General features: G+C 36.3%; 1 protein-coding gene across 8 annotated transcripts in view; it reads right to left on the reverse strand.

Annotated features, from left to right (window-relative positions):
- GRIA4 (glutamate ionotropic receptor AMPA type subunit 4) overlaps positions 1 to 27,453 on the reverse strand; it is a 368,417-nt gene that overhangs the window by 99,209 nt on the left and 241,755 nt on the right. For all 8 annotated transcript variants that reach the window (XM_041770488.1, XM_041770490.1, XM_041770487.1 and 5 more), the window contains one exon: positions 13,086 to 13,270. In XM_041770488.1, coding sequence (XP_041626422.1) covers positions 13,086 to 13,270 — 185 coding nt within the window. The remainder of the gene's footprint in view (positions 1 to 13,085; positions 13,271 to 27,453) is intronic.

A 27,453-nucleotide genomic window follows, 5' to 3' on the forward strand; every position in this document is an offset into this window, starting at 1 on the left:
TGAGTATCTCTGATTCTGTGACTTTCCTGGGTAAGGAACTGTATGAGCCACTGGTTCTGGGGGCTCCTGTTAATATACCATGTTCCTACCACTATGCTCTTGATTTTATATTTCTTTTCCTTATCATATTTATTTGAAATATTATCACCTGAATGTTCATTCCTCACTTATCTTTCTTAATTCAAAAATTCCTTTATTTTCTTGGGAACATTTTATTTTTCCGTATTTTTCCATGACTGGAGAGAGAGAGAGAGAGAGAGAGAGAGAGAGAGAGAGAGAGAGAAAGGCCACTTTTGCAGGGAATGTCAGGATAAATAAGGTTTGAGGTTGCTTTGCTATAGGAATGTTTAGAGACTTTAATATGCTAATGTACACTAAAATCCCAAGTGCCAGATAGAGTATGCAGCTCTAGAGAACAGTTTTAAAAGGTTGTTTAAGGACATCTTTCCTACAGCGTTACTTTGTGCTCACTGCTTTCCTTAACTTTCATATACATTTCACACTTTAGTTGCTTTAGTGGCATTTTCTTAGTTCTCTTCAATGTTGATCATCTTTACCCGCAATAAGTCAACTAAACCATCTGAGGCACACTGAAGATATGTTCTGCCCATATTTTTTTGTGGCAGCACCTTGCTATTTAATAACAGCTGGTAACTTTTCGGTCCTGAGTTCTAAAATTTGCCTGTTGGTAATTCTACTCAATGGATAGAATTGTGGTCAGCTAAATATAGAAGATGCATGACCCCAGAATCACTCTCTTTATTTTTGTTTCAGGAGAATGTTTTCTTGGCAGCTGAGCTTAATTGTTTTGTTGTACTCCAAACAGCATAGTGGTGCTGAAGAACCACACGTTTGTTCCTATGAAGTGGATTCAGAGTGAGGATAATAAAGATGTAAGCAGAGATCCTATCTTAATAAACAAGGAAAAACTTTTTATTTATTTATTTTTTTTTGGAAAAAATTTTTAATGCAAAGTCTTTACCTTTGTTCAAGTGACTAACTCAGAAATTAATTTAAAAGACTAGCAAATGAAAGGTCATAACTAAGAGAGAAAAAGCAGGAAAAATATGGCTTTCCCTAATAAACGAGATTCTTTTTGGTGTCAGTATGTTGTATGTGCATAGCAAGCTCACTATATAGGTATTTTATTTCTACAAAGACTATTATCTACAACTAACAATACTTGTTAAACTCGCCAATGGAAATTTCCCTTAAAAAAAAAAAAAACCAGTCAGATCAGTTACATTCAAAATCTTTTTTTTAAATAATAAATTTATTTTTTATTGGTGTTCAATTTGTAAGTTCAAAATCTTAACGAAAGTTAACAGTGACTATGAATCTCTAAACTGAGTGCATATCATGGTGCTTGACAAAGTAGATATTAATAAATACATTTAAGAATTTCTCATTATTACTACTTGGCATTACATATTTACTCATTTATCGTGTGGCTGTCTCACTAAAATATAGACTCCATGGAGCAAGACTTTAGGGGGCCCTCAATAATTATAAATATTTGTCATGTAGATGTCCAACAGATGAAGTTCAATCCTGGTATACATGAAACACGAAAAATAAAGATTAAGAACCACTGCTCCCTTGGCACACTACTTAGCCAGCAATCTTCCCCTTTGAGTCTAACCCTCTATGTTGTCGCGAGAATTAATCATTCTAAAACATGAATCGATCAGATCATGTCTAAAAACACCCAATGGCATCGAAATGCTATGAGGAATATAAAACTGCTTAGTAGAACCTATGGGGCCTTTGTAATCAGCCTTCAGTTTGCCCTGAGCATCTTCTCATTTCCCCTGTACTTGATGTTCCAACATAGGCATTTGCTTTCCTGGACATGTGGCTCCATCCCAGCACTCTGCTCTCCCACTGCCATCTGTCTTGAATGCCCTGTCCCAGAGTTTCTTCCTGCAGAATGCTGACTCATCTTTCAGCAATGTGCTTTAGTCTTTATTATACCTTTCGGCATTGTGTTACATTATTTGCTTGCATTCCTCCGTTTTCCTTTACATTTGAAATTCCTTCAAGGGATGAATCGCAATTGATTTAACTTTATATATAGCGCCTGGAAATTGGTAGGTCTGGAATAAATGTTGGTTGAATAAATGAGCAAATGGGTGAACATTGTGTATATGTGTAAGGGAGGAAAATCGTAAGGTGGGGTGGGCAGAGACAAGAAAATTAGTTTCTTTTGTGTTACCTGAAAGATATTTATACTAGCACATCACTATAGTATCTTTAAATATTTGACCTTCAAATTTACATTATGACAATCAGCAAAGGTAACCACAAAATTAATTATAAGAATAGAATTTAAAAAATATGTTTCCTGTATCGATTTTGTGATTGTAAAAGAAAAGACATAGGGCAAGTAAAAAGGCAATATAAGCTTGGAATTGGAAGAACATAACCAACATTTGATATATCTGACTCGGGGAAAAAAAACTAGAAAAAAAAAGGAAAATAAAAATTCATTATGTACAATCTTGATCTTTCTTCCATTTACTGGTGATTATGTGAACTTTAGTCTCTCTCTCTCTCTCTCTCTCTTTTTTATAAAAACGACACCATTTTAATTTCCTTCCACAATCTGATCTTAAACTTGGCACCAGTTTTGTAGGATTTCAGAGAAAATCTAGATGACCAGTAAGAAAGTTGTGTACAGTCACGAGGAGGATCAAGAATGGATTTGTCCTGTTACTTTTCTAACTAAATCATGGTGATTAAAAAGATGCATCACTTCATTCATTGGCAGGTAGTGTACTTTATGACCTGTTTACTATAAATGCTCCTGATTTTATGAAGGGTGGTTATACTTATGTTTATAAAACTCAGAAAAGTGTCCTCAAAGGTATTGTTGGCTGCTCTGCTTCCCTTTTCTTAATCTCACTGCCTTTTAGATATCTGAAGAGTAGATGCAAAATTCTAATGAAATAAATTATGAAGTTATCCTCTATCTTCTACTTAATGAGGAATATTACTTGCCTTTCTCTAAACCGTGGTTTAGAGATAAGTCTATGCAGCTGCTTTCTATTTAAGGCTAGAAAAACGAACTTATTTCTCTAAAATTATCAAGCAGATTGTCCTTTATCCTTTTTCGAAAGAAACTGAGTTTTTGAATGTTTGTGTCAACAACAATAATGGAAACTACTCTAAGAAGTACTCTCGGAGCATCAACTAAAACATATTTAGTTGAACACAGTCAATGCCTGGAATTCACAATTCTTCCAAGACAAAAGTACTAGCATTCTGACAACCACATTCTCCTTCCTCTTCAAAAAACTTATGCCCTTTATTTTCTTTATTTTCCCTTTTTTATTTATTTATTTTTTTTTACTTTATAAGAAAATGAGGAATACTTGCAACCATGGTAATGGTTGCTAAAAGACAATTAGAGACCCTGTCCAACTCCTGCCAAATTTCCTTTGCACTAGCCCGAGATCTATAAAGGTGTTTCTGTTTTCTATGAAAACGACAGACCCAGGGCATTATAATGGGATTTGTACTTTCAAATCAATTCAGCTAAAAAGTAAGATTAAAGAAGTAGAATTCCCCTTTTTAGACATCACCTCCCATCTTTTAAGTTTTCCTTACTTTGTTGCAGCCCCTGACTGAGCAGAGTTCGATATGCAAAGGCAGCTTTATCATGAAGCAAAGCAGCAAGCTCTGCCAAGTGCTCCAGCGTGGGAAATTGCTGATATGATTTCTCTGCTGTAGTAATTTCTCTGAGTGCCTGATTTGTTCCCACTGTGTCTCACTCATTGTTACTTTAATATATGGAAATGAAACTCTTGTGCTTTTTTTCAGCCAATACAACAAACACCAGAAAACCCAGATTTCCTGCTGGCTTCAGTGGGTGAGGTATTCTGGACAAGAAAGCTCCTCAGGTAATTGAGGGCTTACCTCCAGAAACTTCAAGTGCTGGTGGCTGCTAGTCTTTTAAACACATAAAAGAGATACCTCCTGCCTGTGTCTTCAAATGAAGCTCATTCAGACTTTCATGTATTCGACAATTATTTTTGATTCCCTTTCATATCACTGGGGATGTATTCGTAAATGGTAAATAGAGACCCTGCTCTGAGGGGGGATAAGATTCCCACAACAAAGACAGATTGTTAAACTCACGTAACACAAGAAATCCATATTCCTGCTATCTCAAGTCTTTACAGCATTGTCTTTGATTCCTGCGCCATTTGGATTTCTACCTTTGTTCTCTACCCAATTTTTATCACATAGGAGTCTCTGCCTTCTGAGCTTTCCCAGAACTCTTTGCCTTTGTAGTTGTTTCTGTCTGGAATATGCTTACCTCTCTTCTGTTCCTGGGAAAATACAATGCATTTTCTATTGAAATGCCTGTTTTCCCATGAAGAATTTCTGACTGTCTTGATTTTACTTAGTCACACATTTTCTGAGTTTCTGACACATATTGTAATATTTCTGACTCTGAAGCCATCAAAAATTGTCTGGTCACTATGTATTCATACTTACGAGCTACCAGCTTGCATGTAAGCATTCCCAGTAGGGACCACATTTTGCTCATTTTTGTACAGCCTCATCATGTCTGGATGATGTTTGGCACATAGATGTTGAATGAATGTGTTAGGAATCAAGTTCAGGATGGTCCTGTCTCTACTGCTGCCGGAATGCATGCAGCTTGATCCTTCTATAGGCAATTCAAATAATCAAACCCATTATCTTCAATAATGAGACCTCGTCTGTAGTGACCACTCCTCATGACAAGCTAGCTTTCCTTTTTTTTTGGTGGTTTTTTGGTCTCCTTTGTCTCGTATACTTTTGTTTTTTGAGGATCTTTTTTTTCTTCTTTGGTCTTAGTATGGGAAAAAAATAATGACCTTACGGTGATCAGCCAGTAAATAAAATGCTACTTTCTTTCTGGATAACGATTCAACCAGTTCTGGCAGACGGAGGCAGGCTCTTTTTGCTCTTTTTGGTATTTTGATGAGTAGAGGTGGGTAGAGTTCTAGACCTAGTGCAGTTGTTTATGTTAGACACTTCTACAAACAGATAAACATAGATTCTAAATAAACAGATATTATCTGTTGCCACACATTTTGGCAATTTGCCAAAACTCCTATCTGGACCTGACATCTCACTTGCATGGTATTAGCCAAAGACGCAGCCCTGGACTTAGCATAATTGAACTGAGGCCTTGTGCACTTTTCACACTTAGGTGCAAATGGCCACATTTCTGTTTGTGAGAAATTTCCCTCTTTTCAACTAATGGTGCCCCGAGGCAGGATTATTGGCTTCCCCCTGCAAGGCAATAAACCTCTGAGAGGTCAATCATAGCTTTTAGACTTTTCTGATTAATTTGCAAACAGTATGGGAAGGTCAGTGGCTTTGCCAATTATCTGGGAGTCACATTGTGTCTAATGGGAACCTCAATTTCCCTTTTATATAGTGAAAGGGGGAATACTGCTTAAAGATACACTGATGACGTTTGAGGTATGCGATAAAGAGGCAATTTGAGATACTGGGGAGCCAATTTCTCAATTCTTTTGTCAAACAACTATTTCATACTGTAAGATCAGTCCTGGTCATCTTCTCCTGATAAATACTTGGTTAGGTCCTTAAATACATCCATGGAGTGTTCTGGGGCCAGTAGAATTCTAGTTCTCTACCGAATGTCTCTGACACCGTCATCTATTGAATAAGACATGGCACTCCTAACAAAATCCCTGAAGCATTACGAGATCCTTGATCACTTTCTACATACTTTATTTCTAAAAGAAAGAATGTATGTGAGTAGGATTTCAGCAAATGCTTTTGGTTTAAACCTTAGTTAACCAGAGAATAGTTATTAACCAGACAGACAATGCATCTGTTTTGCTCATCACTTTATCTTTAGCAGAGCCTGATGCCACACCTAGAGTGGGCACTGAATAAATATTTGTAGAATGAATGAATGTACAGAAAGGACCATTTGATGGAGGTTTCACTCTATGCTTTCTTTCAAGATGTATCCCATGTGTAAAATTATATACTGCTTCAGGATCAAATGCATTGATCAGGAAGTCTTTACTGAAAATAGCGTTACTGAGTTTTAGAGCAATCAAGATTTTCTACGATCATCTCAGCCTAATAATCTTCCTTATTCAGCATAAAGAGATATAGAATCACAAGCATTAAATTATTCTGGTTACTTTTAAAAAATAAACAACTGAATATTTCTTATACATTTCTTAAAAAGTAAAAATATTAATCTTTTTGGGTAGGATATAAGTCAGTTTAGCAAAGAAAGAGGTAGAAGAGAGTATAAGCCACCCTAATGTCTATAAGAGAAGGGTTTCACAGACTATAGGAACACAGAAATCTAGCTATGTGACTTTTTTTTTTTTTTTTTTTTTTTGTGGTGGAGTAAAACATGTGAACAACCATTAGCCTTAAGTGCTATTCTGCTCAAGTAATTTTTGAGTCCAGGAAGACAGTTAAGATCAAGTCTGTTTTGCCTTTTTGCTACCTGGTTAAACATATGACTCAGTCTGGTAGTTCAGTGTTCAATTGATAAGGTCTTAGAGTCTCTTAGGACTTTGCAAATAATGGAGTTCAGGATTTCAAATGAACAGATATATGTGTGAAAATAAGATAATATATGGAAAGGCTCCCACTATAAAGCACTGATTTTGATATGAAAGCAATTCTTTTGATTCCAGCTATATTATTTTTAGCTATTCTATAAAATACTTGATTGTTGTTACAGGAAGAAAACTAGCTAAGTTGAATAATGCTAGTGTCTAATGTGGCATATTAAAGTAAAAATTGACACTTTCAATAATTGATCACAAATTAAATAAATATTCCAAAAAGTACTTTTAGGTTTTTTTTTTTTAATCATTTATTTTCTGTAGATGAGCAGACCAAAGTGCCCATTGGATTTACAAGGCCAAAAATGCAACTTGTCTTATTGCAGCTTCATACAAACAATATGACAATAAATCTAACCTTGTAGTTTTGTTATATTTCTATTACCTTAATGGCTCAGTGGGTAGTATTTATATAAATTCTTCTGTTTTTTTTCCTAGGGTAAAATTTAGAGTAGAAAAATCAATATATTTTAAACTACATTCTCAAATAGTTGTTATGAAAGTGATGTTTTGAGATACTTGAATGAGTATATGGCTAACCACTATTTTAAACAGCAATCCAAGGAAGGAAAACTTCCAAACTCATTTTTTGAGGCCAGTATTACCTTGACTCCAAAACCAAAGACTCTACTAAAGAGAATTACAGGCCAATATCCCCGATGAACATAGATGAAAAAATTCTCAATAAGATACTAGCAAATTGAATCCAACAGAACATTAAAATTCACTACGATCAAGTGGGATTTATTTCTGGTCTGCAAGGAGGTTCAATATTTGCAAATCAATCAATGTGATATACCACAGTAATAAACTACAGGATAAGATCCATATGATCCTCTCAATAGATGCAGGAAAAGCATTCAACAAAGTACAACATATATTCTTGATAAATACCCTAAACAAAGGAGGGATAGAGGGAAATACCTCAACATCATGAAGGCCATATAAGAAAGACCCACAGCTAAAAACTAATATCATCCTAAATGGGGAAAAACTGAGATTTTCCTCTATGGTCAGGAACAGGATAGGGATGTCCACTCTCACTACTATTATTTGACATAGCACTGCAAGTCTTAGCCTTAGAAATCAGACAACAAAAATAAATAAAAGGCATCCATATCGGCAAGAAAGAAGTTAAACCTTCAATATTCACAGATGACATGATACTGTATGTAGAAAACATAAAAGGCTCACCAAAAAATTGCTAGAACTGATACACAAATTCAGTAAACTCACAGGATACAAAATCAGTGTACAGAAATCTGTTGCATTTCTATACACCAATAATGAAGCAACAGAAAGTGTCATCAAGGAATTAATCCCATTTACAATTGTACCGAAAACCATACCTAGGAATAAACATAACTAAAGAAGTAAGAGATCTGTACACTGAAAGCTATAGAACTTATGAAAGAAATTGAAGAGAACACAAAGAAATGGAGAAACATTCCATGCTCGTGGATCAGAGGGACAAATAATTTTAAAATGTTCATACTACTCAAAGCAATCTACACATTCAGTGCAATTCCTATCAAAATACCACATTTTTCACAGAGTTAGAACAAGTAATCCTAATATTTGTATAGAACCACTAAATACCCTGAATAGTCAAAGCAATCTTGAAAAAGAAAACCAAAGCTGGAGACATCATGATTCCAGGACTTCAAGCTATGTTCCAAAGCTGTAGTCATCAAGACAGTATGGCACTGGCACAAAAACAGACACATATATCAATAGAACAGAAGAGAGAACCCAGAAATGGATTTTCACTCTATGGTCAACTCATATTTAACAAAGCAAGAAAAATATCTAATGGAAAAAAGACAGTCTCTCAACAAATGGTGTTGGGAAAACTGGACAGTGACATGCAGAAGAATGAAACTGGACCACTTCATACACCGAACACAAAAATATATTCAAAATGAATGAAAGACCTAATTGTGAGATCGGAAACCATCGAAATCCTAGAGGAGAACACAGGCAGCAACCTGTTTGACCTCAGCTGTAACAACTTCTTACTAGAGACAACACAGAGGCAAAGGAAACAAAAGCAAAAATGAACTATTGGGACTTCTTTAAGATAAAAAGCTTCTGCACAGTGAGGGGAACAGTCAACAAGGCTAAAAGGAAGCTTATGAAATGGCAGAAGCTATCTGCAAATGACATACTTAATAAAGCATTATTATCCAAAATCCATAAAGAACTTATTAAATTCAACATGCAAAAACCAAATAATCCAGTTAAGAAGTGGGGAGAAGACATGAATAGATGTTTTTCCAAAGAAAACATACAGATGGCCAACAGACAAATGAAAAGATGCTCAATACCACTCATTATCAGGGAAATACAAATCAAAAATGAAATACCACCTCACACCTGTCAGAATGGTTAAATTTAACAATACAGGAAACAACAGGTATTGGTGTGGATGTGGAGAAAGGGGAACCCTCATACACTGTTGGTGGGAATGAAAACTGGTGTCACTCTGGAAAACAGTATGGCAGTTTCTCAAAAAGTTAAAAATAGAGCTGCCCTACAATCCAGCAATTGCACTGCTGGGTACTTACTCAAAGGATGCAAAAATGGTGATTCAAAGGAATACATGCGCCCCAATGTTTAAAGGAGCATTATCTACAATAGCCAAACTATGGATTCAGTCCAAGTGTTCATTGGATGAATCGATAAAGAAGACATGGTCTATATATACAATGGAATATTACTCAGCAATAAAAAGAATGAAATCTTGCCATTTGTAATGATGTGGATGGAACTAGAGAGTAGTATGCTAAGTGAAAGAAGTCAGTCACAGAAAGACAAATACCATATGACTTCACTCATATGTGGAATTTAAGAAACAAAACAGATGAACAAAGGGCAGAGAAAAAAAAGAGACGGTGGTAGACCATAAAACAGATTCTTAACTATAGAGAACAAACTGAAGGTTTCTGGAGGGAGGTGGGTGGAGGATGGGCTGGAGGAGTGATGGGCATGAAGGAGGCATTTGTGATGAGCACTGGTTGTTATACTAAGTGATGAATAACTAAATTCTACCTCAGAAACTAGTATTATACTGTTAACTAACTAGAATTTAAATGAGAACTTGAAATATTAAAAAAAAATAAATCCACTGAAACTCAAGAAAATTAAATAAAGATAAAGGGCACATTTAAAAGTATAGATATGAAACAGTTTATTCACCCTTTTTAGACAAGACTTTAGCTTTAATAAATGTCTTAGATTTATTGTCCTTATCACAGATTTCTAGTTGTTTTGTTTTTATGGAAGTGTTTTGGTCCAGGCCCAACCTTTTCAAGCAAACTATCTAAAGATAGTGGTAAAATTCTGCATTTTTAGCAAAGCTGACACCTCACCCCAGGCGATTGTTAAGCTTGGTATTGTTTGAGATCTATTGCCTTAGACTATTTATAATTAAGTTAGGAAGATAATGTAAAATTCTTAAAACAACTAATTTTAATTAATTTGAAAATTCTGATACATCTCATAAACTTTTGTGCAGTGATTAAAGAAAAGAGATGTTAAAAGAATAAACTGTAATGCATTTATAAGAACTAATATGGCATAGAAATAATTGTGAAAACATGTACAAAAGATGAAGTGCTTCTCTAAACACAGTTATCCATTTACAGATTTTTAAGAGAAAATAGTGTGAGCCATTTCCATTATGTTTTTGAAAAATGATACAAATTAAAATAGCAACAAAGTATTTATTGACAACATGCCAATATGAAGTATGCTTATCTTTCTATAATCTACTAACACATCCCATTATTTTCATCATATTTACTTCACCATTTTATGAAAAAAAAAAAGGCTACTTCTTCTGAAAAGCATTTTTCTGACCAAGATTATTTAGCATTTTACTTTTTATAAAATGCATTGGTTGATTCTCTGAAATTGTTTCCCACTATTATCTAACTTATTATAGAGGATGTAGAAATACAAGGGTATGAAAGTACATGAAGAAACTCTTGACACAGTTTGGATTAGCTCCTGTGTTTCGATGAGTCAAGAGTAAAACCAACAAACATTAAAAATGATTTGGGTTAAAGTTACAAGCAATTACAGTATAGGCAGTAAAAGAAAATCACGTTCAGAATCTGAAAGCATCTTTTCCTGGGGAAAATTTTATAGGATAATTTAGAGTATATTACATTCTCATAATATAGTAGACGTACAATTGACTCGGCTTATACTTGAGAGGCATGAGAAAGGGACAAAGTCTCATTACTACTATGCAGTCACTAGAGAAAAGAAACCTTTTAGAATTCAGCAAGAAGAGAAACAGAAAAGGCAGACACTCAAATTTTCTAAGTTCTGGGGACCTACTGTATAGCACAGTGACCATGGCTAATAATACTGTATTATATATCTGAAAGTTGTTAGGAGAGTAGATCTTAAATACGCCCCCCCCCTCCCAAATGATAACCGTGTGAAGAGCTGGAATTGTTCATTTGTCAGCCCTGCTGTGGTAAACACTTCACAATACATTAGTGTATTGTATCAAATTACCATCCTGTCTCCTTCAACTTACACATGTTGCATGTTAGTCATCTCTCAATAAGGCTAAAGAATATAAAACCAATATTTTTGAGATGACAAAAAAAAGATGTCTTGTTCCCTTAGCAAGATTTATTTAAGGCTTGTTGTAAGAGTTTATCCAAAGCACTGGGGCCTGCAGAGCTTCTTCTTAGAAACCAGCTAAGCCTCTGAAATGGGTCAGTGTGCTGTAGGTGCTCTACTGCCTGCTCCAGACACAGGCTTTAAAGCACAGGAGCTAAGTGAGGGTCTTTCTGAGCCTTTATTGCCCTCTGACAGGAACTTGGCAATCCAGGTAGTTCTTAAAATTGACTGCTCTTGGGATTCATGAGGAGGTATTTACAAAGCTTCAGTTGTTCACATCAAACAACTCAAACTCTCAACACAGGTGGGAGCAGCAGGGAGCTCAACTGTCTTGCTTAAGAACGTAAGAAAGTTTATTCTTGGGTTCCATAAATACACACTTAAAAATTCCATTTACTTTGCATAGCTACAACCTGAATGATTTTTTGGAGTCCCTCAGGAATAAACCTCAGTGACATACAGTTTTATTATTAATGTCTTCCAATATAATATAAACATATTTCTTCAATTTAGTTTTTTTTTTCTTCTTCTAGGAAAAGTTAACAGAAGTAATGCTGTCATCTCCTCTTACAGTACAAACTTCACCAGATCTTGAAAAGAAATACCGCACGCTTTTTTACTTTTAACTTTTACAAATTCTGATATAGTTGAGGAGGGAAACTAGAATCCATCTTGTTTGGGGCCTTTCGATATTCAGGAGGAATCTCTGAAACATGTTTTGGTTTTGATTTTTCTAGTTGAGTACTTAAGTTATTGTCATAAATAAATCTACAAATTGCTAATTTTACTACTACACACCAAATCATACCATTATGCAAATTTATGTGACAAAGTAACCAACAAAGATTTCAAGACACAAAATTGGCTCAGCCAGAGTGACTGATTTTAGGTAAACAGGAGCAAACATTCCTGAAACCACTAGGTGGCATTCAGTCACTGCAATTTTGGCCAAATACAGGTTGAGGCTTATAAGATGTAGGGTCAGGAGGAAGGCAAATGTTACCATTAGTTGATGATATTTTCTTGTCATTTAACACAATAACAAAGCTCAATTTTTGTCTTTTCCTGTCTACTTCAAATCAAATCAACAAATATTTATTGAAAGGTTTATTAAAGGAGTCTTCATTTGTGAAGAGAGTTGAAAACCATCTTCACAGTGGTGCTAAGGCACTTAAAACATCTAGAAGAAGATATCTATATACCATATGCCATTTAATTTTCTTTTATGTAATTGCTTTACTATTTCATTTTTTAAAAGATTTTATTTATTTATTCATGAGAGACACAGAGAGAGTGAGAGGCAGAGACACAGGCAAAGGGAGAAGCAGGAAGCCCGATGCGGGACTCAGTCCCGGGACTCCAGGATCATTGCCCTGGGCCAAAGGCAGCTGTAAACTGTTGAGCCACCTGGGCTGCCCCACTATTTCATGTTGTTAGTTCTCATGTAGCTATTTTTTAAAGATTAGAAAAAGCACGCAGTCACGGATACTAAAATTTCTAAGATCCTAGAGGCATTAATCTGCAAAATTAATGTTTATGAATATGAGGCCAAGAGCTCTGGGTGATCCACAAATGTTCTTTCTATGGTAGGTCTTAAACATGTGTGAGAAACAGTGCTCCTTGCTGCACGGAGATCTAAGAACCAAAATGGCCTTTGGTGATACAGGATTATGACTTAGTCTTGCAGATGAATCCTAGAATGACAACTCCTGAACTCTGCACTTCAGACTAAATAGTTTGGAGAAAATATTGATGGGAAAAAAATCAAAAGTCAACTTTTTGTAGAAGGTCTAGAGTATTAATAATATAAATTCCAGGACTTACCTGTTCTAAAATGTTTTGAAGCCTCTCTATCTCACAGTCTATTACAAATTTCTTCTCTTGTCGTCTGTCAAGTTCCTCTAGAAGTTGTCTATAGCTGACATCATTAAAATTTTCCACACAGATGGCGCTGACATGCCAACCATGTTGTCCTGCTTTTTCCATAATAGCTTGAAGTATTGAGTACCCTAGTGGGGAAAGAAATCCAGAAGGGTTACTAAAAAATACATTTGCTCCTCTGTAATAACCTATGCAGGCACTGAGTCTACATCAGCATTTTTATGCTGCAGATATACAACGAAAGCTTAGAAATTTAAAAATCTGAGTGGTTTTCACTTTCTTTACTTGGGGCAATACGCCTTTAAAACTATTGCTTGAATAAAGGAAGAACACCATGCATGCCTTGAATAAGCTCTCAGAATCTCCTACTGGAGAACATTATATTGCTTTACATAATTGTCGAGATAAAGCAAAAACCAAATTCAATACCACCTGTCGTCAATAACAATTTCATAAATTCTTTTTGTTAATTCTACTCACTGAACAGAATTAATTTTGAACTGTTTTGATGTTCCCCTTGAGCAAGGTAGTAAGGACATTTTTGAGTTCAGCTATGGAAAAGATGACATAAAAAAACAATGCAACAGTATGTATTAACAACCCATTATTGTGAATGGAGGAGCCATTATTATTTGTTTCCCCAATCCCCCACCGCCTTTCTGGGAGAGAAGGCATTATTTAAAGATTTGTCTCTTAGCAGGGGGATGATGTGGACTGCGGGTGAATTGAACGGCTAGTAGGTGAAGCACCAGACATTTAAACTCATAATCCAGTAGAGCAGAATGACATTTAAGTAATCACATGCAGCTTAGTTTCGAGCACTATAATGGTAGCTGTACTCAGGTTCCAGCATTGACCCGATGAAACGTGTTAAATTTGCCTGGCTGGGACATGGAAAAGAGGAGCAGCAACTTGCAGATGAGAAGACTTATCCAAGCTTGCTGAAAAAGGAGGAGTGTTCATTAGCTGGAGACAGCCTTCCAGGGAATGGAGTGGTCTGCGTCCTGTCATTGGTCCAGATCTCTCTGCATCAACCAGCACAGGACAGGAGGGGAGTCAGAGATTGTAGTGACTGCTTTAAGGAAGCTGGGGGCACTCTTAGGGACACAACACCAGCAGTGTTTCTTCATGCCAACACTGTTTTGAAATCTTGCTTTTTGGTTTTCAATTGTAGTGTAAGAAAAAAGGAAGCATCTTTGAAACTATGAATCACCAATAAATAAGAACTGGTTAGAATCAAAGCCTGGTAGGCAGTCATTTTTTTTTCTCCTTGGGTAGAGCACAAGAAATATGCCAGTCCTCTTTAAGAACTCATTGTATGGCAGCTGACTATGGTTTCTTCCTCCCTTGGTTCCTGAAGTTAAGAGTATAGAAGCCGGTGGATTAAAAGTGAAGACTTACAATGAATACACAATACTTGCAGGATAAGAGGGCATTTATTCAGGTGTTTGATAGGTATGAATCTCTCAGATTCAACGATTTTCATTTTCAGGTATATTTTCTACAAGTCAGAGTTTCAAATATTATGGAATACTCGGTTAATATTAACAGATGGAACTGATGATGTGATCATATTTGAAATATGAATTACCTGATATCCTGCCAAATGAAATACTGTGGCAATCAGGATTCATTTTTAACTAAAAGAAAAAAAAATTCCCCCAAGAGGAAGAAAAAGAGCATTTAATTACTCTAAAATTATTCTGATCCAACTATTGCTCCATTTTGTAAGGCATGACTGTGACTTGTCTTTCGAACTTACCTGGATTCTCCTCAGGCCCCATTCCAAGTCCAGTACTCTTTCCCTTGTTTTCTGTTTGACACGTATGTACCAGGATGCTCTGAGTGCTATCTTAATGTACATGTCCATACCTCATTTATTCTGTTACGGGGACTTGGTCTCTGATAGGAAGCAAGGCAATGTCCCTTTTATTCATTTTTGACACCTATGAACATGCTCTTTTAGAAAATACCAATTGACGTCTTACTTTTCCTCTTTCTCCTTTTATTTATTGTCATACCAAAATAATTCAAAGACATTTCATTTGATTTTTTTGCATGCTGTATAAAAATGATAAATACTGGCCATGCACATTGAAGTAGGCGCCCTGCTCCCTGGGGTCAATTCACAGCTTGGTATGATTCTTTATATATTGCCTTTTAATTCATTTTTTTATTCTTTGCATCATGTGGCTATCAGGCTCCATGTCACTACTAGCCATCTACGTTGTCACTTTCCTGACTACAGGACTTGTACAGAATGTACAACCATAAACCTTCAATGAAATTCATATATGTCCCCAGTTGCATAAGAGATATTTCAAGATTCACACTAATAAACCAAAACTATAATTCAAATTCAACATTTTGTTATCCGATTTGTCAGATTTACAAATGACACTAGGATTGAAATAAGACAAAACCCTAGGACACAATCTTTGCTAAATGGCAAAGAAAGTTGGCTGCCTAAAAGAAACCATTAATCATAGTCAGAAATAAATGGCATCTTTTCAATGCAGTGCAAAGGACATGCAGTTATAGGTTGGAAGCTTGAATTCTTTTATAAGCTATGTTTGATTTTCATATGCTCTCTTATTCATTGCTACTCAAATGTGTGTGTCTTATTTACTTGCCAAGATAGTTGGGAATATATTGTGACTTGGAGAAAATACTGCTGTTGAATCTATGATTATGCAACTTAGCTGTTACATAAACTAGAAAATCACAAGTCCTGTCATACTAATTCTACATCCAACTATGATTTGTATCTCCTAGTTATTAGAGAATCTGTAATGTGATATTGTTGGCCATGAATACTGCAGTGTTACGTGAACATCATAAAACTAATGGAGACTTCACTACTGTTAAAGGATCTTTTAAGTCTTGCTTTGAATTTAAGAAGCTGCCTAACATTTTAATTCAATAGAATTTACTGAAAACTTATCATCCAAGACTCTTTAAGGTTTGCCAAGATAAAGACATGATTCCTGTCTCTATAAGGAATTAACTATCTAGTCACTTACTAAGTAACTAAACATTACCCAAATTACCCAGTACTATATAAACAACCAAAATAATTCTATTAGAATAGTGGTGAAAGTGTACCAAGAACAAAATCACATTACTGTATTATAGTAAATAATTAAAGACTTTTCATAGTTATTAAATAACACTATCAGTTGCACATACAAGTATTTTTTAAATGTTATTATGCCATTTAATGATATTATCAATTATGCTGATAATTGATCATAGTGATGTGAGCAGTACTGAACTACTGCATCTGCACATAGCAACGATTTTTATACCATCCATGGAGAATGACCTATTTTGGATGAGTAGTACCATTCAGAGATGAGGCTTCTAGCAACACAAGCTGGGTTTTATTTATTTGATGTTCTCCCTTTCAAGAGTTATTTGATTCAACTATCTGTACACAGAGGAGCAGGAGGAGAATCAGGAGGAATTTATGTCAGGGTGGATATAATTTCAAATGGAAGAGAGCTATCCGTAAGCTATAAAAAAAAAAAATAAAAAAAAATAAACCTTCACTTAGATAAAGACAGAGAAGTGCCTATAGTGCTTTTTAATTAGAAGTTCACTGGTTCATGAACAGGAGTTGCAACCATGGAATGCCGGGTACAGAAGTCATATTTCTGAAGGCTCAGGAATTGAGAAGGCAATGAGAAGAGGTGAGAATGTGGGCATGATCAGGGAGTATCATCAGGATCACAAAATAATGAGATGAAGGTGTGCCATTATGATGATGATGGGATGTAGACATTCCTCAGTCGTGGGAACCAGTATGTTGGGCATGGGATGGAGAAACATCAAGGTCATGATCGTGGGAACCCATGTAGAAAGGAGAGGACTAGGTCTGTTCCATGATGGAGGGGTTGATGAGCTTCAAAAGGAGAAGCAGCACAAGGACACAGCATTTGCTTGTGTTTATTCCAAATACAAACCCTCCCTTCAGCCTCGTGAACTGTTATGCAGGTACCTACCACTACACTATTGGTTTCTCCAGGCTGGGCACAGCTTCCTGCATCCCCAGCTAGTGTACCTGAAGATAAAGGTGTGTATGTCTGGAAGGATACTTCGTGCTGCGTATTAACCTCAGTCTTAGGGCAGAACAAGATTCTGTAATCCTCACTGCATTGAATGCCACCATGCTGGAACTGCAGAACAGATTTAGCAACCATTTAGTTTGGACTCTTTCCAAAGCAGCTTAGCCCCAAAATAACGTGTTCAAAGGCTACTGTCTGGACTCCAAGGTCTCAGCGCATAGAGGAGTAACCAACATTGTAGCTCAGGGAAAATTATCAGCAGCTGTGACTACAGCATTTATTTTATGCCACAGTTCAAGAAGGGCATAGAGAAAATAAACAAAGATCTTCTAAATTCTACAGTTTGAGGCCATACATGCAAACCTGATATAAGATGCGATGTCTTGAGTTTTCCCTTGTCTTCAATCAAGAGTAAAAATAGGAAATCCATCTATAAGGATGGTCATTCTGGGACCTAGATTTTCCCTAAAGCCTCTTTCATTTTCCAACAAGAACATTTATTGTTTCTGAAACCAACACCTCAGTGTGCATGTTTAATTCAGATGCTATCTTACAGGTAAATTTGGTAATCTAAATCTCTAGAGTTTCTGTGAGTTGCCACTGAACCTAACCCTCAATACAGGCATATGGCAAATGTTTTCAACCATTGGCCACAGGTTCAAGGCACTGAACACTTCCCTCGAGGCATGCCCTAACACTGTTTTTTTCTTAATTCTCTTGGGCTTTTCTAGAACCAGGCCACTGGAGAATTCTATTTCAGTACAAAGAATGGCTGAACCTATTCATTTATATAATCACTTGCTTACATACTAGACTGATTTTTATAGTCAGAAACTCTATGGCACTTCCTTGCAGTGCCCTGTATTTTCTTATTCTTCTCTGATACATACCCAAATCATATTTGTCTCCTCTCTCTCTTTCTAGTATCATTTCAGACCATTAATATCTTTGTTTTCTACCCTCCAGCAGCAACATGCATCTCTACCTCAGTGCCTTTGCACAATGCTACCATTCCTTCAAAAAAAAAAATGCTTCCTTCTACTTTTGCCTTCTTTTATCTTTTGGAACCTGTTGCAAGCATTACTTATCCTCTGATGAGCTCACTTTCCCCTCTTAGTTCTTCAAGCTCTTATACTTTTCTGTATATTTCCTTCAGAGATTTTTACCATAGTTACTAACTATATAGATGGATGACGATCTGATTAGCGTCTTTGCCTTCCACTATGCTGTAGGCTCCATGAAGACAGGGACTACTTCTGGGGCACCTGGGTGGCTCAGTGGTTGAACATCTGCCTTTAGCTCAGGTTGTGATCCTGGAGATGTGGGATTGAGTCTCACATTGGACTCCCTGCAGGGAGCCTCCTTCTTCCTCTGCCCATGTCTCCACCTCTCTCTCTGTGTCTCTCATGAATTCCAATAAATAAATAAATAAATAAATAAATAAATAAATAAATAAATAAAAGACAGGGACTACTTCTGTGCACAGGCCTTCTTTGTCCACTGACTGCTCAGTAGATGCTCGGCAGAGTTATCAGAATGCACGAATGAACTAGTGGCGATTTCAGAGAGAAGGCTGAATATTAAAGGGCTCAGTGGTAAGAAGCAGCACAGCAGGTCACATTGAGGAACCTCAAATACTTCAGTTTATCTCATGTGTTTGGAAGAACAAAGAGGGTATGGGCAGATTTGGTGTGGACTGCGGGAAGGCTGCTAAGCAGGCAAAGGTTGTGTCATGAGGGCTTTATCCATCACATCACAGAATTTGGTCTTTATTCCTCAAGGATATTCCTCAAGGACTTCAGGAAGAGAATGACAAATGTGCTGTCGAGTGATCATTCAGCTGAGGTGTGGGAATTAGAAGGTTCAGAAGTAACAAGAAATGGGACACCGATTCAGAGGCCATATGGATGTAATCCAAGTGAGATGACAGAGAAGGAGAGTGGATTCTAGATGAAGGGGGAAGGATAACTCAACTTGGCCACTGATGAAACACAAGCAATACGGATGAGGAGGATTTGGGCATAACATCAATCTGTTCTATTGGTGGTCATTTTACTCCTGTTTCCAGAAGGCAGTTAGGTCTTTTTTGATGCCCCACATATTTTTCTATGTGGATTTCAGATGTTGGGTGACTTCTGGTGACAAGGCCTGGCAACCACCTGCTTTCTCACCCAAACCAATGCTAGATTGTCACAGGTTTGAGAGACTCAATTTTCTCTCTTGCTACAGGCATCCATTTTTTCTAGAGACCATCTTTGTAGATTTTGAATAAACACTAAGAATAAACTGGATATCTTCCCAAGTTCACCTCCAGAGTTTATCTCCCCAGCACTGTGAGCATTTGTCAGTATCTTTTCATAGTGGATTACAATCTCTTTTCATGTAAGAAAGGCATTCTTGAAAATTGTGCATGATTTTTAACTCCAATAACTAAAGATTAGTTTCCTACTTAGAATAAATGTCAGGCATTATTTCTATACAGTTATTATTTTGCTCCTAAATCAAGATTTTCTATCAATTTTAAATATCACAATATATAAAATTCACAGTTCTGATAATATCTATTTCTTTTCTATCACAGTATAAGAAGTTCACAATTTGGACTTGCACTAAATGCAACCATGTATCTTAAAAAAACACACATTTATCTACCCATTTTAGAGGAAGAGAGAGGGACGAGGGGTGGGGGAAAGGGAGAGGGAGACAAAGAGAATCCCATGCAGACTGCTAAGTGTGGAACTGGATGCAAGACCTCGAGATCATGACCTGAGCCAAAATCAAGAGTCAGACACTCAACTGACTGGTCCAACCAGGTGCTCCAATCATTGTCTTCATACAGAGATTAAAATATAAACTTGTGAATTAATAGGCAGCCAAATAATGTTTGTATCATATTAAGCATTTAAAGTACTTAAGACCTAATTTTGCATGTGAATATTATTCAGTATGGCAACACTCTGGGAAAGCAAAGTGTTAAGTTGAGAGGAGGGATAGAGCCCCTTGTAGAGAGGCCTTCTCTGTGGAGAGAATGATAGGTGACAATGGGGAAGGTCTGAAAATAGAGATAGTGATGAGGATAGGAGCCAAAGGCAAAGCGGCAGAAAGCTTGAGGAATGCTTTATAGATTACTAATAGTTAGGAGACTGGTTTGCTGGAGTAGTGGATTCATAAACATACTAGGCTTTATTATCATTTGACAATACAGTTGGACCTCAGGAGAGCTCTGTGAAGGAGGTGTGATTATCCCCATCCTGTAGGTGAAGGAACGGAGATAAAGGTGGGCTATGTGATGCACGTAAAATCATCACCCTAACAAGTGGCAGAGCTGTGATGTGAACTCAGATCTTCCATTCTCAAGTGGAGGGGCTCTGGCACCCTGTGTTAGCGGACAGGGAGAGCTGGAGATGAGACTGGAAAGGAAGGTTGAGGCTGTGTTGACCTAGAGAACTCTCCCCAAGGTGGGTCTGAATTAAAAACTGAAAGTTAAATTTTACTTCACCGGTCACAGGGCAACACTGGAGGCTTTGGAGCAGAGAAAAGATAATTATAAACTTGCTTTCTTACACTTTTGTAATGATGGACTCAAATAAAGAAGGAAGAAAGGGAATCCAAATTGGAGGCTCCTAAAATGAATCTAGGTGTAATGCAGTGAATCCTCCAATCCACAGTAGTTCTCAAACAAATGGGAAGAAAAGGACAAAGTCAATTGCTTGCCTTTCTCTAAATTCACTAATTTCCCCCTCATTTTGTACTCAACCTTTGAAGAACCAGGAGATTTTTCATTTTATCAGGTTGGAACCATACAAGACTACCATTTTTGTTAGTCTAAAATATTCAAATTTCAGCAATCTTTTCTATTTCAGTGTAGAAATGGCTTCTGAATTGAGATAAATAATATTCAGTGTAAGTAGGGAGGCCTGAAAACTACTTAATTTATGCATTTAGATGCTAAAATGATGTGGCAGGTAAATGTAAGAACTCCCAAACCAGGGCTCAGGGAGGTCATGAGTTGTAGGAGCCAAGAGCGTTGCACATCTCAGTACTCCTTAGGGCATTCATGAAAATTGTTCTATAATTTTCATTACCAATCTTATAGCAACCATCTTGAGTCATTAACAAAGGCTGAAATAAGCCTCAAAAAATTCAGAATTAAAGGAAGTTTGAAATCCATTTTTTTTTGAAATCCATTTTAGAAAGAACTCTATTCTAAATGCTAAAAACAGAAAAACTTTTGGTTTATAAAAACAAATCCTCAGCTAAGCCTGAAAATCTGGTTCATTGGTTAAGGATAGCCAATGCTCCACATAGAATTCTGGTTCTTAAAAGACCAATTAATTTATTCTACCCTATGTTGAAGTCTGAGTCCAATACATCTCATTAATTAATCATGAAGGCAATCACTAGCAACAAAACACATAGAAGTGTTACACAACATATTAAATATCAGTTTGTTATAGTCACATGCCAGACTGTGTACTGTAAATAATATTAATTTGGATCTGGCTTTTATACACAAAGCCAAAACCATTCATTTTGGTTGTTTTGAAAGTGATATTTTAAAATGTTACTTTTGTCTTTTCTTTAGAAAAGAAATAGCAGTACATAATTTTCTTTAGATGATTCTGGTGAAAGGATTTGCATACAATTATTGAGATAATTTCTGCTCCTAGCGGGAACAAACCCAGGATGAAGTAAGTATTCACCATATGATTAGCCTAATTTTTATATCCCACTGAGGCTTGCTCAATTCCAAGAAGTAATTGTAAACTCATGTCAGTGACTGAGAGTGAATGCATTTGATTACTCACTATTAAATTTCTTTAGTGGGGAAATGACACTGAGGTGATCATCTAAAGAAAGAGTGATTTCTTGAATAGCATGCCAAATGACAAATGATGGATTCAGTGGTCGACTCAGTTACTTTCAACTATATGGTTCTGAGGCAGGGTATCTAACTCCCTAATCATCCACTTTTGACTTCTATGCAATGGAGATGATTAATGTGGGATTTTATTACATATAGTATACTTCTCCATAGCTGTTAAGAAAAACCACCTTCATTCCCCATGGTGGACTGAAAGTCCATTTGAGGGATGTACTTTGTGAATTCTTGGTAAGCAAGGGAATTCTTCCCTATAGCTCTGGGAGACTCCTAATGTATAACTCAACATCCCATACCCTCTCAAAAATGAAAACAAAAATTTAACCCTTACTCTTAAATTATGTATTTGGTTATTAGCCAAGAACTCAGGTTAGTCAGAAACCCAGAAGATACTCTCAAACTTGTCACTTTTCTCTACCCTCATCTCAAGTCAATCCTGTTATTCCTTCCCAAATACAGTATTTAAGATCTTCCATAAACAAGTCCCTACTTATTCTTTCATTTTCATTCAATGAATATTTATTGAGTGTCTACCGTATGCCAGACCATTGTTCCAGGGTCTGCAGATACGAAATAACAAACACAGTAAAATGTGCCTACCTGTATGAAGCTCATGCTCCAGGGCTTAGGTAGACAATAAACAAATGCACAAGTACATTTAGAGCATAATGCCAAGAGGTGGTGACTTCTATAAAGAAAAATGAAGGAATAACAAGACAGAAGTGATGGTGGGAGTGGCACTTATTTTTCCACACCACTCTCTCACTGTCTCTCTGAGCTACACATTGCTCAAGTCATACTAAAGATTGGCAGCTTGCCCAATAAACCAGATTCTTTCTCTCTTGCTTGATGTGCTCCAAAGGCTATCTCTGGAGCTGAGAAAGTCTATATTCTTCATACTTGCTTGCTTTTTTTATTGTTTTATTTTTTTAATGAAATCACTGCTTACAAAAATCTGCAAGAGCCCTCACACCCATCCCCTTCATATTTCCCATGGATCAGCCTCTGCCCATCACCCAGGAACTGAAACAACTCAATGAATGCCATGAGGGGAAAGGCCCTGGCCTCTGACCCAAGCCTTCACAGGGTGACAGTTCTACCTCCCATGATCCTTCCTGTCAGGCTGGAGGTGGCATGGTCCCTGCCACTGTGGCTCTCAGGTCACCACCTGGATCAGAGTGAAATGATGTGAATGCCTTGCCCTAGAGACTCCTCCATCCCCCAGTAGTCTCTCTCTTTCCTCCCTCCACCCCCCACCCTAATTCTTGCAACCTCTAATTGAAACCTCAGCTTTAGCCTTAGGTCATTTTAGAAGACTTATCTCATTGGGACAACATCAAAATAAAAATCTCTGTACAGTGAAGGAAATTAATTAATAAAACTAAAAGGCAATCTACAAATTGGAGAAGATACTTGCAAATGACATATCTGATAAAGGGTTATTATCCAAAATATATAAAGAATGTATACAACTCAACATCCCAAAAATGAATAGTGCAAGTAAAATAGGCAGAAGACATGAACATAGAGTCCTCCAAATAAGACAACCAGATGGCCAACAGACATGAAAAGATACTCAACATCACTCATTATCAGAGAAATGCAAATCAAACATACAATGAGATACCACCTCACACCTGTCAGAATGGCTAAAATTGAAAACATAAAAAACAACAGGCATTGGTGAGGATGTGGAGAAAGGGGAGCCCCTTAACACAATTGGTGGGAATGCAAACTGGTGTAGCCACCCTGGAACAGTATGGAGGTTCCTCAAAAAATTAAAAATAGAACTATCCATGATTACAATCCAGTAATCATGCTACTGGGTATTTATCCCCAAAATACAAAACACTCACTCAAAGGGATACAAACACCCTTATGTTTATAGCAGCATTATTTATAATAGCTAAATTATGGAAGCAGCCCAAATGTCCATCAATTGATGAATGGATAAAGAATATGTATATACATACAATGGAATATTATTCATCCATAAAAAAGAATGAAATCTTGCCATTTGCAACAACATGGATGGAGCTAGACAGTCTTGTGCTATGCGAAATAAGTCAGTCAAAGACAAATACCATATGGTTTCACTCATATGTGGAATTAAAGGAACAAAACAAATGACTATAGGGGAAAAACGAGAGAGAGGCAAACCGAGAAACAGATTCTTAACTACAGAGAATGCACCAGTAGGGGGGTTGGGGAGAGGCAATGGGTGAGATAGGTGATTGAGATGAAGGAGTGATGTGCTGGTGGGTGATGTATGGAAGTGGATCACTATATTGTGCACTTAAAACTAATATTAAACTGTATGTTAACTGTGCTGGAGTTAAAATAAAAGAAAAATAAAAGGAGACTTATCTGACCTTTCATAGTGAGTTGTTGTCTTTTTTTCTTTGAACTTCCCTAGTTGTCTGTTTGTACAGTAATTACAGCTCATACCTCACTGAGCTCATACCTCACTAATAAATTCTAATTTATTAGAATTAATAAATTATTGCTCAAGTAAGCATTCTATGCATTTTTGAAAGTACTAAGTATACAGTGAAGCACAGCTGCTGATCTGAAGGATGTTGGATTTTAATAACTGTAATTGTTAATTTATCTGTCTAGTTCTTTAAGTGTGACATGAATTCTTATTCCCTTGTTTCCCTAGTTTTTTGTTTTTTTCAAAAGAAAGAATCTAAGACAGATTGAATTGAATGGCAAGGGTAAAAATCCTGTCTGTTTTATATCACATCCCTCCCCCATTTGAGCAAATGTAATAATAATAAAGGAAATAAAAATACTTGAAAGCTATTAAAGCCATACCTAACCCATAGCAGATACCATATTAAGGGGTTTATGAGCATGGTGTTAGTTTTATTATCTTCATTTTATATAAAGCAAACTGGATGATAGAGAAGTTAAATTCTTGGCTAAGATTATATAGCTATTGATTGGTAGAGGCTCGTTCCATCTGATATTAAAGTTTGTCTTTTATTCTCCTCTATGATACTGTCTATATAACAGTGAACACTTCATTCCATTCTGTTTGGGTTAATTTTATTCCCCTATTAAGGATTCATTTTCTTTTCTTTTCTTTTCTTTTTTTAGATTTCATTTATTTATTCATGAGAGACACACACACACACAGAGGCAGAGACACTGGCAGAGGAAGAAGCAGGGTCCCTGCAGGGAGCCTTATGTGGGACTCGATCTCAGGACCCCAGGATCATGCCCTGAGCTGAATGAAGGCAGATGCTCAGCCACTGAGCCCCCCAGAGTCCCAGGATTCATTTTTGACCAAGAAGTATCCCTGACTGCGAAGCATTTCAGATATCAGGGGTATCTCCATAGAGGTCTGTATGGCTTCTGCTGTTCATGATGGAGATGTGCTTTGACTCTGGGTTCAGAGAAGTGACGTGCCTGCCCCTCGCCACCCTGCCCCAGCAGTCTCTGGTATACCTGGTCCAAAAGTTACAACAATGGAAAAGATTACAATAATGAATGTTTTTTCCTTCACAACAGTTTATGAATCCTGTCCTGTGGATACATTTGGTTACTGATATTGCCCTGGCACTGTCATAAAACCCAAAGGGCCATTTCACAAATTATATTTGAAATTACAGTACTGGAATGATTAATGTAGGGAATTTTTCTAAGTAGGTAGTACAACAGTAAAACCAAAAAGCACTAGCATTTTTAATTAGAATAAAGTTGCCTGAAAATTAAATGGATATAGAAATATTTATCTACAATTTTATATCTGTAACACATTTTAGCCATGTTTGTATTATCAGGATGAAAAAATCAGATTGGACTATTCATTTTTTCATCAAATACTTAGAATATGGCAATAAATCAGTAACTCAGTGTCTGCTTTGCTGAGTCAATAATCACTGGCATTTTGATTGCAACTCATTGTTTTCAAGGTTCATTTTGACGAAACTAATGTAACTATCAAATTAATTGTGCTAACGAATTTGATTTTTATTTGTTTAGTTGTTTTAAGGCACTCTATACATTAATTCATAAAGTTAGTGAAAATTTCTTCATTATGTGCTTTTTAAAATGTAAAATTTGAACTACATTCTCTATTTTAATCTCCAGATGTTCCCTCAAGGCTCAAAATGTTATTAATATAATTGCAATACTTAAATTCAACTATTGTTTTTTGTTCTAAGAAGCTTTTAGTGCTGAGTGTTTGTGAACACATATTATAGTTCATTTCTGAAAAATATGTTCATTTGCAGATAGATACTCAGAATTAAATGAGTATCTGCATTGAATATTTCCCCAAACTCTCCTAACTTCTTCCTTAAACATGCATTGTTTTATGATATACCTTTCTAAGTTTGATAGTTCTAGCAATTTCTATACATTGACTATCCTTAAGCACTATTTCAGTACAATCAGAAAAAAAAGCTTTAAAAAATTAAATTGAAGAACTCTAGAGTTAAAAGGTTTTTTATTTTTCCTTGGGATTTACCTCTTTGTATATGTGGGGTGGTCCTATATCAGAAGAGAGTATAAATTGGGATTCTGAATTTTGTAACAGAATGTTAGCTGTGCCACAGGTCTATCTTTTACATAAAACATATAAACTCTCCCTGTAATTGGAAATGCAGAACCTGTGCATTCCAACTCTCCTAGCATTCTAATCTAAGACCTTATAGACTATTTGCAGCCCTAAGAGACTTTAGTGCTAATGTAGTCCAAACTCTTGACTTTGAGAAAATGAATGCCTCTCCATCCACCAAAGATGACTTACCAAAGAGTGTGTTAGGTATGGTAGAGAGTCAATGAGGTGTCCTGACTCCTAAGCTAGTATACTTTTCTGAATTTCACTGCTTCCCTTAACATTTCAGCTAAATAACTGCTTTTTGAGGAAGGTGACCTTAAGAAAGGTGATAACCAAGGATGTAATTCTCAGACATGAATTTTTATATTGTATTTATTTATTGAAATTGCAGAATCTTATATTTTACAAAATAATAAAATATTCTTAATGTCCCTTAATTAAGAAAGAACCTCATGCTAAACTCCTTCTACAGTGCAGAATGAGAAAAGGGTCTCCCTCTCCTAATCTAGATTCTAATCTAATCCAGGTCCTTTTGTAAAACAGCATGAATATGAATTCAGCCAATCATGTCTCTTATTTTCCTTTGGATCCAAAAAAAGATGAGTATAGTCTAAAGTCACTGTTTATATATCTCTGATAAATATCATTCTATTGTATATAAGGACACCACTTTTCATACACTACTGTACTAAATGCAAGGCCACTGTTACTATGCTACCAAGTGTCAGCTGATGATCACAAGTGGCCCAGAGAATGGGAAGGCATGTTCATAAATATACTGGCCATGCAGCA

The sequence above is a fragment of the Vulpes lagopus genome, chromosome 10 (assembly GCF_018345385.1).
Source record: "Vulpes lagopus strain Blue_001 chromosome 10, ASM1834538v1, whole genome shotgun sequence".
Classification (NCBI taxonomy): domain Eukaryota; kingdom Metazoa; phylum Chordata; class Mammalia; order Carnivora; family Canidae; genus Vulpes; species Vulpes lagopus.